Consider the following 14,552-nt stretch of genomic DNA (forward strand, 5'->3'; position numbering starts at 1 on the left):
GGAAAGCGGGAGAGGGGCTTTTGACAAGGGCATGGAGTGACAGGACGAGGGGGGATGGTTTTAAACTGCAAGAGGGGAGATTGAGATGAGATCTGAGGAAGAAATTTTTCCCTGTGAGGGTGGTGAGACCCTGGCCCAGGTTGCCCAGAGCAGCTGTGGCTGCCCCCTCCCTGGCAGTGTTCAAGGCCAGGTTGGATGGGGCTTGGAGCAGCCTGGTCTGGTGGAAGGTGTCCCTGCCCGTGGCAGGGGGTTGGAACTGGATGGGCTTTAAGGTCCCTCCCAACCCAAACCAGTCTGTGATTCTATGAAAAGCCAGGACCAGGCAGGAAACATCCCCCCACACGCCCCTGGACGAAAGCGAAGGGTAAAGCCTGGCTGAGCCGAAATAAAGGCACAGGACGCGGCTGGCTGGGTCGCTGCACACATTCTCGTTTATTGTTAGCACACCACACACCTCTCTCCTTCCTCTTGGCACTTATTTTTATGGATTTGTGTTAAAAAAAAAGAACAAACACGCAGGCGCCGTGGGTGCCGTGCTGCGCAGAGACGCGGCGAGTTTATCACGGGGTATTTTTATATTTTTTTTTTTTTCCCCCTCCCCTTACTTTTATTTTCTTTCAAGTGTGGTCAAGTGTAATCACTTCCAAACCAGACAAATAAATTAAAAAAAAAAAAAATTACTATTTAAAAAACCTGCCTGCGGCTTTGGGAATGTGCCAACAGCTCCCCCAGCAGCAGCACGCGGGGAGAAGGGATGCTTTGTTGTGACTGAAGGGGGGATTTTTTTGTTCAGTTTTGTTTGAAAAGGACAATATTTCTCCTTTTTTTTGTTGTTTTAATCTACGACAGCGTGAAAGTCAGTGCAATAGATGCGACTACAGTGCAGGTCCTGAACTATACAAGTCACCCTAACCGTGTAACACGCCTCGGTCTTGTTTTTAGCCGCTATAGAAACTCTACCTTTGCGTCTGTACCTTTTTTTTGTGTGTACATTATACAGTGTGAATATACTCCAAGAATATTTACAGTACTTTTTGCTCGTCGAATCGGAACCGCTATAACTTAAAACGTCTACTATTAACAACCATCGAACAAAAATATATATAATATAAATATCTTCCAGTCTATACACAGAGCGGGAAATGGATGGAGCCGCGTGATGATGGATTTGGGGGAGGCCGGGACTGGGGTGAAGCGATGGTGGGGGGGGGTTTGCCGTAGCGCGTGGCCGCCGGCGCTTCACCGTCAGGCAAATATTGCCAAGATTAAACCCCCCCCAAAGAAAAAAAACAGAGAGAAAAACCCCCATCTGCAACCCCCCCACCCCAGGGCTTGAAATCAATGCGAGTGCTTTAAAAAATAACTCGGTTTGGTTTGTTTTTAAAAAGCGTTGGTTTCGATTTAGTCGAGTGACGTGATTTGTCTACGATTAGAACGTTAAAAAAAATAATAGTTTCCAGCTTTAAAAACTCGCGCTACGGTGATTTCTCGTTAAATAACCTATCGCGTCATTAAAAAAAACCACGTGGGAGCCGCCCTCCCGCTGGCGGAGGCTGCGCGGTCGGTTTTTAAAAGATCTGTTGGCTTTGAAATCCTGGACGCGAAACCAGCTAAAAAAAAAAACAAAAAAAAACCAACAAAAAATAAAATAAAATCGTTCCTAGCAGAAAAAAATAATAATAATAATAATAATGATAATAAAATAGGTCAGTCTGTCCTCGATCGACCAGCGGGGGGAGCCTGGAGAAGGGGGGTACGCGCCCGAGGCGACCCCCCGCTCCCTCCTTGCTGGTTCCTGTACAAAGCGTTTTAAAAAAGAAACCCCAGCGAACGCGGGCGAGAAGGTGGGTGGAGCCGCGGGCGGGTTAGACCTGGGAGTCGGCGCCCAAGCTGTGAAATTCATCCGGGGTTTTGTCGCTTTGGCTCGTTCCCCCCTGACGGAAACCCGAGGCGATCTCGTCGAAGGTCCGACCCTTCGTCTCCGGCACCTTGAAGTAGGTGAAGATGAAGAAGAGGACTAGCAGCACCGTGAAGATGATGAAGACGTAGGAGCCGCAGAGTTGCTGGGAAGGAGAAAAGAGGAGGATGGAGATGGTGTTCCATCAGCGGTCCCAGGAGCGGAGTGAGGGACCACAGCTGAAGGACCATCCAGTGACCACCCCGCCAGGATGGCCCAAGACTTGGCTCCTCCCTCCCTTTCAGAGGGTACCTCGAGTTGGAAGGGACCCGTAAGGACCATCAAGTCCACCTCCCTGCTCCCTCTCTAGATCCTGGCCCCGTCCCTCTTCCCTCGGGGCGTCCACCCAACCAAACCATCTCAGCGCAGGTTTTAGGGTTCAAGAGAAGTCACACCACCCAAGCGGTGCGAGGCAAGGCTTGGCGCCCCCAACCCCGTTCCCACCCAGAGCATCAGGAGATGATTACCGCGATGTACTGGAAGCCCATGCCCACGATGAAGTTCGAGGTCCAGTTGGACAACCCGGCAACAGCGAAGGCAGCAGGACGAGGGCCTTGGCTGAACAGTTCTGCCACAATAAACCATGGGATGGGGCCTGGACCAATCTCAAAGAAGGCCACGAACCCGAAGATGGCCACGATGCTGAGGTAGGACATCCAGGGCATTTGGTCCTAGTCCAAGGAAGAGAGAGAAGGTCAGTTCAGGGAAGTGGGACAGAGCATCTGGCCATCCCAGCTGATGAGACTCAAGCAAGCGTGGTGCTGGCAGAGAAGCCATGGAGGTTCCTCCAGATCGGAGACTGGATTTCTGGGACCTCAGGAAAGATGTGGGCACCAGGGACCCGCTCAGCCACCACCTCTAGGAGGACAAGCCCTTCCTCCTCTCCAACAAGACATCCTCCTCCAAGCCACCACAGTGAGGGCAGGACCTCCTCCCAGCCCACCCATCCCCTCAATGCCCATCACTCACCAGCAGCGTCAGGGCAATGGTCATGAGCACCGCACAGCCCGCCATCCCCGCCAGGCCGATGAGGTGGAGGGTCCTGCGTCCGGCTCGTTCCACCACGAAGAGCTGTTGGATGGAGACAGGCATCCATGAGCCCACCTCCAGTCTGGAGGAAAGCCCTCTTCTCTCCACCTTTCCTGGTTAGACCTTGGCGGGGCAAAACTCACCGAAACGACTGTGAAAGCCGTGTTCACCACGCCGGAGCCGATGGTGGCATAGACAGGCTGCTCCACACCCGACTTCTCGAAGATGCTGGTGGAGTAATAGAAGACCTACAAAGGGCAGGGATGTGCCATGAGGAAAAGAGCCAGGTCTTGGAGCCAGCACAATGCAAGTTCTGGGTGAACCAAGCTGACCCACGGCATCTGGGTCCCCCCAAAACTCACCGCGTTGATCCCCGAGAGCTGCTGGGACAGCTGCAGGACGATGGCGATGAGGATGGGCTGGCGATACATGGGGGAACGGAAGAGCTCCATTATGGTCACCTTCTTCTCCCTCATCATTTGCCGGCTCTCTTCCTTCATCTCCTGGAGGTCGCTGCTGACATCCGTCGTGCCCCGCAGCTTCTTGAGGACTAAGGGGAAGAGGCTGGAGTCAGGAGCAGCTGAGGACCTTCCTGCGTGGTGGGACGAGCTCAGGGATGGGGGTCACTCACCGCTCTTGGCTTTGTTCTCCTCGTTGCGGTTGATGAGGAGGAAGCGGGGGCTCTCAGGGGCGAAGGGCAGGATGGCGCATTGCAGCAGGGCTGGGACGAAGATGAACCCCAGGAGCAGCGGCCAGAGCGATTCGTTTCCCATGATCAAGTCCAAACCGAACACCTGAGGATGAGAGGGGTTGAGCCACCCACCTCAACTTGGACCCAACTCTGCTACTCATGGGTGCACTACAGGTTTGGACACCCATCAGAGGGACATGTGTTGCTTCCAGGTGGCCAACGGATGTCATATAATGATGCTGCCCATCCCAAACCCTACGATCTCCCAGCATCCCTGCTCCTGCTGAGCTCCAGGTCCATCCCTCCAACCCCAGCTCCATCTGAAGGGCCGTGCAAATCCACAGCACGGGCAACACAGACCCTGATCAACATCAGCATCAAAGATGGGGGAACCACCCCCCCCAGATGGTTCTCCAGCACTTACTTGCGCAATGAGGATGCCCAGGACGATGCCAAGCTGGTGGAAGGTCCCCAACGCGCCCCGCAGTGCAGTGGGCGACACCTCGCCCACGTACATGGGCACGAAACCAGTGGTGAGGCCGGAGTAGAGGCCGATGATGAAGCGGCCAAGGATGAGCATCTCGAAGGACAAAGCCATCTTGGAGAAACCCATGAGGATGGCGGAGAGGAAGGCAAGAACGTTGGACATCAGCATGGAGTTGCGCCTGGGGAAGAAAGGGAGGAGGGTGAGGGGGTGTTGGGAGAACCCAAACATCAGCTCTGGGCAGGAGGGAGGTACCCCTGGGATGCCAGGATGAGGTGATGCTCCATGACCCCCCATCGGGGTCCACCACAGGGTCCCACCACGCTCAGCACTCACCGTCCAAAGCGATTGACGAAGAGCCCCACGGAAAAGGATCCGATCATGCCTCCGACGGAGAAGATGGCGACGGAGAGGGACCAGAGCGTGGTGAGGGTGGGAGGGCTGATGGGCTCCTCGTATCGGTACAGCCAGGTACGGTTGTAGAAGTCCTCAATCACCTGCAAAAGAGGGGGGAGAAACAAAGCCATGGGTTAAAACCATCCCGTTCTGTCTGTGCCACCGGTGTAACGAATTGCCCGGCCTCAGCCCAGCCACCCTCGGCCGGTGAGCGCGGCTCACAAGACGATGCGTCACGGAGCCACCACCCAGCCGCCGGGCCGGTGGCTTGGCCCCAACCCAAGGGAGGAAACCTGATGGGATGCGCGAGGGAAATGCAGCCGGACGGGTTCTGGTCTCGCCCTGCCCGGAGAGGCTCGGCGTTGCCAAAACACCTCTTTCTCCTCGCCAGGCAGCCATGGGGAGGTCACGCTCCTCCCCGGGGCACGGCAGGCGGGGACGGACGCCTCCATCACCGGAGGAGAAGCAACAGGGCCGGGTGGAGATGGCAGAGATGGTGGAGGAAGGTGAGGAAGACAGCAGGGTCACCCGGGCGGCTGATCAATTCCCACTGCACAAACAGGAGCCCCTGGCAGAGGCAGCGCAAGAAAACACCCCCCGTCCTTTGCTAGAAATTTCCATAATGTCATTTTTTTTTTAAGTTGCTCTTTTTACAAAGCCCCTAAACCATCCGGATTTTAAGTGATTTCGTTTGTCTCTCCTTTCCCCTGGAGGTTTTGATGCTTTGGGGGCTTTTCTCCCCTTTTTCTAACAAAACAAATAATTGTTATTATTATTATTATTATTTGGAGAACCCAGGACTGGCTGAGGCTCTTGGTGGGGGTAAGCAGGTCTCTGCACACACCCCACCAAACCTTGCAGCACACTAAATTCACAGACTCACAGACTGGTTGGGGTTGGGAGGCACCTCTGGAGATCATCCAGCCCAACCCCTGCCCAAGCAGGGTCACCCACAGCACGTTGCACAGGGTCGTGTCCAGGTGGGTTTGAATATGTCCAGAGGAGACTCCCCACCCTCCCTGGGCAGCCTGTGCCAGGGCTCTGGCACCCTCACAGTAAAGAAGTTCTTCCTCATATTCAGGTGGAACTTCCCATTTCCTCCCTGCTTTCCCAAAAGCCTCCAGCTCTCTCCCCTTGAAGCAGAAAAAAACTAATCCAAGCGACAGCAGATGCCCCAGCACTGGGCTGTGCTTTGGCTTCTCAGAAAACACCCACCTACCCCACTCCTGGCTCCCTTTCCTCCTGACAAAAAAAAAGGATCCATGGAAAAACCCACCATGAGCCAGTTGTTGGGAGAGGAGGAGATGAAAAATTCTGAGTTTAAAGCGAGAAGCATGAAAAAAAATAATTTAATTTCCCCAAAGTTGGTGGCTTTTTTTCCCCCATCTCTCGCCCTCATCTCATTTCAGCTGTTTTCTACCAGCCCTCACCCAGTTTTGGTGGGTCCCCTCCCTACATCGCGTCTGCAAACACCCCACAAGCACCACGCCGCTGGTTCAGCAGCGGGGAGGGCTACACAAAGAGGACCCCAAGACCGGGGCTCAGCCCTGCGCGGCAGAGAGGAGCCTGCCAGCGGGGCCGCGGGGGCTGCTGCCAGCAAAACCTGCTGCACGTGCGTCCCTGAAGCCGGGGGAATGATGCATCCCAGTCCCGCACCCCCCTGGCACCCCCATCCTAATCCTTTGCCCCGATGCAACCCAATCCCAATGCATCCCCATCCCCATCCTGCATCCCAATGCATCCCCGTCCTGCATCCCAACCCTAATCCTGTACCCCAATTTATCCCAATGCATCCTCATCCTGCACCCAATGCCTCCCCAATCCTGCACCCCAATGCATCCCGACCCCAGTCCTGCACCCCAATGTGTCCCCAATCCCATGCCCCAATGCGTCCCCATCCCAATCCTGCACCCTAATGCATCCCCAAACCCATACCCCAATGCATCCCCACCCCAATCCTGCACCCCAACGTGTCCCCAATCCCGTGCCCCAATGCATCCCCACCCCAGTTCTGCACCCCAATGTGTCCCAATTCTGTGCCCCAATGCATCCCCACCCTCATCCTGCACCCCAATGTGTCCCCATCCCAATCCTACACCCCAATGCATCCCCAGTCCAGGGCCCCAATGCATCCCCACCCCAATCCTGCACCCCAATGCATCCCCAGTCCCATGCCCCAATGTGTCCCCACCCCAATCCCGCACCCCAATGCGTCCCCACCCTCAAAGGTGGGATGAAGCCCCGTGCCCAGGGCATCCTGCTAGCCAGGACAACACTCCTCCTACTTCATGTCCCCAACACAGAGCACCCCAAATCCTTTCCCCCCGTCAGTTCTGCACCCTGAACACAGCGTCGCTCGCTGGGTGACTCGCCCCTAAAATACACAGCCCATCTCTGGCCTGAGCCCCAAGGGTTTAATCCTAAAATGCACGAGGGAAACTGAGGCAGCACCCATCTTGGTGGGCCTTGCTTTGCTGGGGGTCTGTAGGAAGCGGAGCACAGTCCTGAGGGAAGAGCTCCAGCTCAGACGTGGTCCCTGCCCGCAGCACCCACAGCAGCATCAGGGGAGGATGGAGAAAAGTCCTTCGGCTGCAGGAAACGTTGCGCGTCCTCGGGATGCGGGGGCCGGGCTGTGAGGCCGTAACCACAGAGCGCCCGCTGCCCGCGGCGCCGCAGCCGGGGGAAAAACGAGGGCAGGGGCCAGCGAGCGGCTCCTCAGCGCGTTTCCAGGGATTTCCCAGCTCGACGCCGCTTCCATCGCTGCACCCGTCGCGCGGCTCCGCAGGAGGATGCTCGGACCGGTCCAGGGGAAGGCGAGGAGGTTTTTTTGGCAGGGCGATGCTCTCAGCAGATGGCTGCGTGCCCCGTGGGCGCGAGCACCGAGGGTGCTGGATGGGAGTCGCAGCCTCCAGCCGCGTGAAATCCTGCTCAGGCCACTCACCGCCATTAAACACAATTTAACTCAACAGCTCAAATCGAGGCAATTTGCGTCTTTTTTGCTCTTTCCACGCTGACGGGGGTCGGGGAAGTTTTTGCACGGGGTCTTCTCTCCCAACAAGGAGTTTTTCTCGGCGCTCGAGGGGAGATTTTGCAGCCCGTTCGCTGGTGATGGGATGAATAATCTCACGGCGTGAATCCTGCCTCGGTGGATTTCAGGATTCGGGATGGAGCAGCAGAGGCCGTGACGACGCTCGGGGACAGGCTCTGCTCTCGCGCAGCAGCAGCCGGACCCCGCTCTGTCCTTCCACACCTCACCCTGGCAGCTGACCTTTACCCAGGGCACGTTGCAAGCACCATGTGGGATTTCTGAGCTAACATTTCCAAGCCTTTAACACCTCAAAAAGCGACATAATTTGGGGAAAGCCACGTTTTTCAAGGCTCCCACGTACCTACCAGTGGCTGGAGGGTCCTGGCGCTGCGCTAAGGGAAGGAGCAAACACCTCCTGCGCTCCAGCTCCCTTCGCACGCAGCCCGGCCTAGCCAACCCCCCTCTCCTCCCGGGGACGTCCTGGCCCCACGGATGCTCCGGGAAGCAAAGCTCCCATCAGAACAGTCATATTTTCCCCCCGTGCTTCGAGATGACTCAAACTCTAATTAACTCCCAGCCCTTCGCTAAAAGCCGAGGTTAAAAGTTACGCGGGTCCCAGCCGGAGAGCACCCTGCGACACGTTCCGGGGATTTTTCCCGGCAAAAAAAACGTTACACGAGGAGGAAATTAATTCTCCTGGGAAGGCAGAAGCGAAATAACTCCCTCGCAAATCCCATTACAGGCAGTAAGCTGCCTAGCGGGATGTACTATTTTAGCCGGGCTGGCAGCGGATGCCGGTTTGTTTTCAGGCACGGGGGTTGGCGGGGGGTGGAATTTTGCGACACGGGGGTTGTTCGGCGCCCGCTCACCTTTTGCGGGGCGTTGATGACGCCGGTGTTGTAGCCGAATTGTAAGGAACCCAGCACCGCTCCTCCCACGGCGAGCATCAGGCGGGCCGTCATCTGCAGGGGGAAGGAAACAAACCAAGAGGGGTTAAATTGGGGTCCCAGCTATGCCCCCGCTCCGCCCCGCATCGGAAGGGTCCCCCAGCGCTTCTCCCCGGGCAGCAGCAAGAGGAGGAGGGATGCTCTGAGGGCTGTGAGCAGGAGAAAAGAGAAAACTCGCTTTTTTTACAGCATCCCCATGGGCTTGGGGGAAAAAGTAATTTAAAAAATACTGGTTTGGGTTTAAAAAATTGTTGTTTGGGGATTCCAGGAATATTTTGCCTCTGGACTAGGGCGGGAGGTTTTATCTGGGCTCGCAAGGTGCCATCCGAGGGCTCCGCATGACACCCGGGCGGCACGCCAGCACGAGATGCTTTTGGGGACGCCGCGGTGACGCCGTCAGCCAGCCGAGCATCGTCTCAGCGTCGGCACGAGGATGCCCCGGACAGCCACAGCTAATGAAGTTTTTGCATGGGGAGCCTAATTAACAGTCGCTAAGCAAAATCCCGGCTATTTGGCAAACCCTTCGCCCGCCTCCTCTTCCTCTCGCTTAAGCCGAAGCGACAATCAGAGCCTTGTTTGGGAGAGGGGTCAGGGCAGGCCAGCGCTTGGGCCACCTTCGTTAACAGCCCAATTATCCCAGGCAGGAGATTTTTCCCAGCGCTCAGCTCCGAGAACCAGGATCCGACATTCCCGGTTAATCAGCTTTGGGATGATCCACGTGAAAATTTATAAGCCCTTTAATTTGGGGGGGGGGGAGGCTGGGCTCTCTCCGGGTATCCGGGTACCGGCGCATCACCCCAACCCAGGGATGCTCCCACGGCATCTCGGATTAATACTCCCAAGGGATTGGTGCGGGTCAGACCCCACCTAAACGCAACCCCTAAATCAGGAGGACAAAGCAAAAAAAATATATATGTTCTTATTTAAGCAGCATTTTCTTATTTATATGTATATATATTATTTATATTAAAAAAATAAGCGCTGCTCGCTGACCTCGTCTCTCCGGCCAAGCCGCCTCCCCCTGCCTTAAAGTTTGCAGGGAAAAAAAAGGCTACAGGGAATAAAGCCAGCCCCGTTAATGAAAGCTCATTAATTAGGCTTGGCCCAAACACAACTCATCAGGGAGGTTTTGGCACTTGGTTTTGTCCGGTGCTTGTGAATAAACCCACCCCGAGAAGAAAACGTCCCGCTTGGGAGGGCAAAAACAGGCTGGGAAGTTGTCGGCATCCCAGAAAAACAAGGCAAAAGCCTCAAAAAAAGAGTGAAATCCTGACTCCAGCCTCCTCGTTGCGCCTGTCGCTCCGCAAAACTGCGACAGGCGACACCGGGAACGCTGACAGCAACCTGTGCTTGAGTAAAAGTTGTTAAAAAAATGGGGATTTGGGGATTTTTTTTGTTGTTTATGGGGTTTTGGGTGATTTATTTGTTGCAGCAATCTTCATTTCGCATCGCTAAAGGCCGGCTTGGCCGCCCCGGGAAAGCCGACGGGCGATCCCCCACGTAGGGCGAGTGAGTCAGGGCGGCCCCGGGGATGGGGATGCACCAACCACGGCCTGAACTTTGCTCCGGGAAGGCGGCGGGGAGCAACACCTCTTCGCTCTGACACCAGCCACTACCCCACGGAGAATTAAATAATAAAATTACTTTGGCAATTTTAAGCTCTAAGCCAAAAAACTTTGTATTTTTAACCTGTAGAAAAAAAAAAAACCACTTAAATTTTTAACCTCTAGCAAGAAAACTTTGTATTTTTAACCTCTGGCAAAAAAGAAAACTTATATTTTTAACCTTTAGCAAAAAAACTTTATATTTTTATTAAACTCCCGCAGCTCGAAGAGGTGAAGGGACAGAGTTTTTGGAGGCTCTCCCCAAGCAGGGTCACCGTGAGTCAGCTCCTCCCGCTCGCTCCAGGCTTCCCAGCTCCAAACACGCTGCCCAGCCCGGTCCGGGGCCTTTCGGCTTTAACCTCGCCATTAAAGGAAAGGCTTAAGATGGCGAGTTAAGAGGGGAAAAAAAAAAAATAAATAAAAAAAGTTGATTTTTAAGGGCAGCCTTGCATGGGAAACTCCTGCAAAACCACGTGCGGGCTCTGTTTGGTTTTTTTTTAAGTGCTTGCAGAGAACAGCAGCTTTATTTGGAGTTTAGGGGGTGAAAAAATAAAACCCAACATACTTTCCCTTCTTGCTTTTGTGCAATAAACCGACTGACAGCCTGTAGCCAGCCCACACCCATGGGTTTGTTTCCCTACTAACTACCTTATAGAAAGGTGAGCGCAGCACTTGTGATTTTAATAAATTCACTTTTTTTTTTTTGCTGCTTCCTGCATCGCTCGAACACGGAAGCGGGGACGCTCGGAGGAGATATCGACCCGTGCGGTGACAGCAGCCCCGCAGCCGGCTGCTGTTTGGCTTTCTAACTTTATAACTCTTTTTTTTTTTAACCCTCTTTTTTTTTTTCCCTCCACTGCAGAAGGATTTCAGGATGCTGCCTGCCTCATGGAACGAGGAAATGAATAATTCCTCTTAAAAAAAAAAAAAAATAATATTTTTAAAAGTGTCCCAGGAGGGAATTTCAGGAAAATCCACATTGAAAAGGAGCCTGTAAAAATTAGCTACGAGGCTTTAATGAGCATCCCAGGGGCTGATTCAAGAGGTCCCATGGGATAGACACGGGGGTGGTCGTAGGGAGGGGGTGCAGCATCTCGCACGCTTGCACACTTGCTTGCACGCTTGCCGGAGCGCCGATAACCGGATCCGGGCACTGCCCGGGACAGCGCGGCTGCAACGCTGGCTCCCGGCCCAGGAAAAACTTACGCACCCGCCGAGGGCCGGGTAAAACCTGCTCCTAAAGCCCCGGCATGTGCCCCAGCGCCGGCATTTCCCGACAGGGGTGGGTTTCTTGGCAGCTGAAGAAGAAGGGGGTAACACCGGCACCGTGTGGATCAGCTGAGATTTGGGGGGGGTGTGAAAACCTCGCAGCGAGGGGGAGCGGAGCGCGAGCGGCGGCGTTTTCTTTATTTATTATTTTCTTAAAGGTCAGCTGGGGACGGCGACACGATCCCTCCGAGTTTTGCAACCGCAAGAGCGTCTGCGACGAGCCCGGGAGATGTTTTCACATGCAAAGAGCCGGAGCAGCACGGCTCCGTGGGCAGAAAAGCATTTAATAATATTAAATATTCAATTTAAAGGCGGAAGGGTGAGCTCGTCCCCCACCTCCCAGCATCCCTACCGCCGCCTGCTCCTAAAAATCCCCCTTTTTCCCCCTTTCAAAACACTCTGGATTTAAGCATCGCCCATCGGAGCGCAGCAAATCGCTCCTGCAATTAATTACCTTCCCAAAAAATTAATCGTTTCTAACCTAAATTTATCTAATGGGGTAGTTATGAAGATGGGAGAGCAGAGGGAGCGCGGCTCTGGCTTCGGGAGCCAGGAGCGAAGCCCGGGCCGGCAGCGCATCGGATTTCTTCGTTACGAGAGCAAATTTCTTTTTAATTCCTGCCCCCATCGACGCGCTGCCGGCCGTCACGTTCCCAGCAACCACCCCCAAACCCGCACCTCGCCCAGAAAACCCAGCGCTGGGGTCGAGCCAGCTTTAAATACAATAATCCAAAAAATAGAATCGCTATAAAAATAGGAATTTAAATTAAAAAAAATAAATAAATAGTAGTCCCAATGCTTCAAAGCTGGGGGGAGGGGGAAGAGGGGTCATTTGTTAGGGGGGAAAAATAAGGGGAGGCTTTAATTGTAATAAAATTATTATATTGGGTTTTAATTATGCGTTGCCACCGGAACGGAGTGAATTTTTTATTACTTTCTCTGGAAAATGTATATAAAAAAAAATACATACTTGAGTATATCCCAAAACACTCCCAGGAGGGAATATTTTGGGGGCGGCATCCCCGGGGGACGTTGGGACCAGCAAAGCCCGGGATCTAACGTTAACGACCCCGCCGCAATTAACTCACCTTTCCTCATTTAGGGCCTGACGTCGCGTGGCTTTAACCCACCTTTATGATTATAAATCGATATATTCGAGGCAGGTCGAGGCGCTGGGAGGACGCGGCCGCTGCCGACGGGCCGGGGGAGTTTGTGTTATTTAATAATTCAGGGGTTTTTTGGGGGTGAATTGATGGGAATTGGGTCAAACCGGTGTGACGGGACCCAGCCGTACCCCAGCACCACCGGGGGGGTGTCCCCATGCCCCCCCTCAGCGCCACCCCAACCTTACACCCCCCAAAGAGCAAACTCAGCACTTCTGGGGGGGTTGTTGCCTTTTCCTCACCCCCCCCAATGGGGCCAAAAGTGCCTTTTTTGGCTCTTTTGGGGTTTTTCCCCTCAAAAGTGGGGGGGGGGGGGTTACCCCAAAACTCCCAGCGCTGAGGCGGCGGGGGCGGGGGGGTGTTTCGGGGTGTTTCAGCTTGTTTCTGAGGTAAAATTTTGGGGGGAAAAAATAAAAAACGCTTATTTTTGCGCGGCGGCTCCCACGCGTGTCCGCGGGCTGCGCCCAGCGGCTCCTCACGCCTTGAGGAGGCTCAAGCGCAGCCCGGTAACCCTCCCGCCGCCCCTTCACCCCAAACCGGCTCCCCCGGGGCCGATCGCTGTTTCCCGGGTTGTGTAACGCGGGGGGGGGGGGGGGGGGGTGGGGTGAGGGGGGCGGGGATGGGGCCGGCGGGGCTCCGCGGCGCTCACCTTGCTGCCGGTGTCCATGGCGGCCCCGGGGCGCTGAGGGGGCGGCGGCGGGAAGGGCCCGGAGCCGAGGGGGGGCGGCGGAGCGGCGCGCGGCGGAGCGGAGCGGTGGCGCGCGGCCGCGGCGGGGGCATTGAAGCGGCTTAAGAGCGGGCGGGCGGGCGGGGGGCGCGCGGCGGCGCGGGGCGGCGGCGCCCATTGGGCGGCGAGGGGCGAGGGGGCGGGGCCGGGGCGGGGCGAGGGGGGGCGGGAGCGGGGGTGTGGGGGGGGCGCGCGGGGGGCGGGGCGGCGGCGGGCGCGTGCGGGGCTGCACGTGGGCGTGGGGGCGGGGCGGGGGCGCGGGCGGGCGGCGGGGGGCGTGCGCGTGAGTGAGCGTGAGTGCGAGGGGGGGTGCGTGAGTGTGAGCGTGAGTGCAGGGGGGGTGCGCTTGAGTGTGAGTGCGGGGGGGGTGCGCGTGAGCTGCGTGCGAGGGGGCGCGGGCACGGGAGTGCGCGCGTGCGAGGGGTGTGCGCGCGTGTGTGCAAGGGGGTGCGCGCCTGTGAGTGCGTGTGCGTGTGCGCGTGTGAGTGCACGTGAGTGTGCAAGGGGGGGTCGCGTGTGCGCGAGTGTTCAAGGGGGTGTCGCATGTGAGTGCACACACGTGAGTGTGCAAGGGGGGTGTGTGCGTGGGGGTGCGCGTGTTTGTGCACGCGTGTGCACAAAGGGGCGTGAGCGTGCGAGAGGGTTGCGCGTGTGTTCAAGGGGGTGCGTGCATGTGTGCAAGGGGGTGTGCGCGTGAGTGCGCGTGAGTGTGCAAGGGGAGGTTCGCGTGAGTGCATGTGCGTGGGCAAGGGGGTGTCGCGCGTGCACGTGCGTGCAAGGGGGTGCGCGTGTGTGAGTGCACACGCATGAGTGTGCAAGGGGGGAGTGTGCGTGGGGGGTGCGCGTGTGTGTGCATGCTTGTGTGCAAAGGGGTGTGAGCATGTGAGGGGGTGTGCGCGTGTGTGCAGGGGGGTGCACACGTGTGAGTGCACACGTGTGTGCATCGGGGTGTGTGCATGTGCATGCCTGAGTGTGCAAGGGGGTGTGTGCATGTTTGCATGCATGAGTGTGCAAGGGGGTGTGTATGAGCATGTGCGTGTGCATGGGAGTGTGTGCATGCGCATGCATGGCAGTGCAAGGGGGTGTGCGTGTGTGTGCACGCGTTTGTGCATGGGGGTTTGCGCGTGTGTGCGTGGCAAGGGTGTGCACATCTGCACATGCGAATGTGCAAGTCTGTGTCTGTGTTATCACACACGTGAGTGTGCAAGTGTGTGAAGACGAGAGTTTGCGAGTGTGCGTGCACCTGTGTGTGCGCAC

At 56.1% G+C, this 14,552-nt stretch overlaps 1 protein-coding gene across 1 annotated transcript; it reads right to left on the minus strand.

Annotated features, from left to right (window-relative positions):
* Positions 1 to 409: 409 nt before the first annotated feature.
* LOC137671174 (solute carrier family 2, facilitated glucose transporter member 1) lies at positions 410 to 13,321 on the minus strand. The gene is made up of 10 exons (XM_068414578.1): positions 13,218 to 13,321; positions 8,455 to 8,547; positions 4,498 to 4,658; positions 4,102 to 4,342; positions 3,618 to 3,780; positions 3,349 to 3,536; positions 3,130 to 3,234; positions 2,927 to 3,028; positions 2,425 to 2,628; positions 410 to 2,063 (listed from the first exon to the last, which is right to left on the minus strand). Exons 1-10 carry the CDS (start codon positions 13,233 to 13,235, stop codon positions 1,866 to 1,868), a joined length of 1,473 nt encoding a protein of 490 aa, XP_068270679.1. The 5' UTR covers positions 13,236 to 13,321; the 3' UTR covers positions 410 to 1,865.
* Positions 13,322 to 14,552: the final 1,231 nt, after the last annotated feature.

Source organism: Nyctibius grandis, chromosome 17 (genome assembly GCF_013368605.1).
Source record: "Nyctibius grandis isolate bNycGra1 chromosome 17, bNycGra1.pri, whole genome shotgun sequence".
NCBI classification, from domain to species: Eukaryota; Metazoa; Chordata; class Aves; order Nyctibiiformes; family Nyctibiidae; genus Nyctibius; species Nyctibius grandis.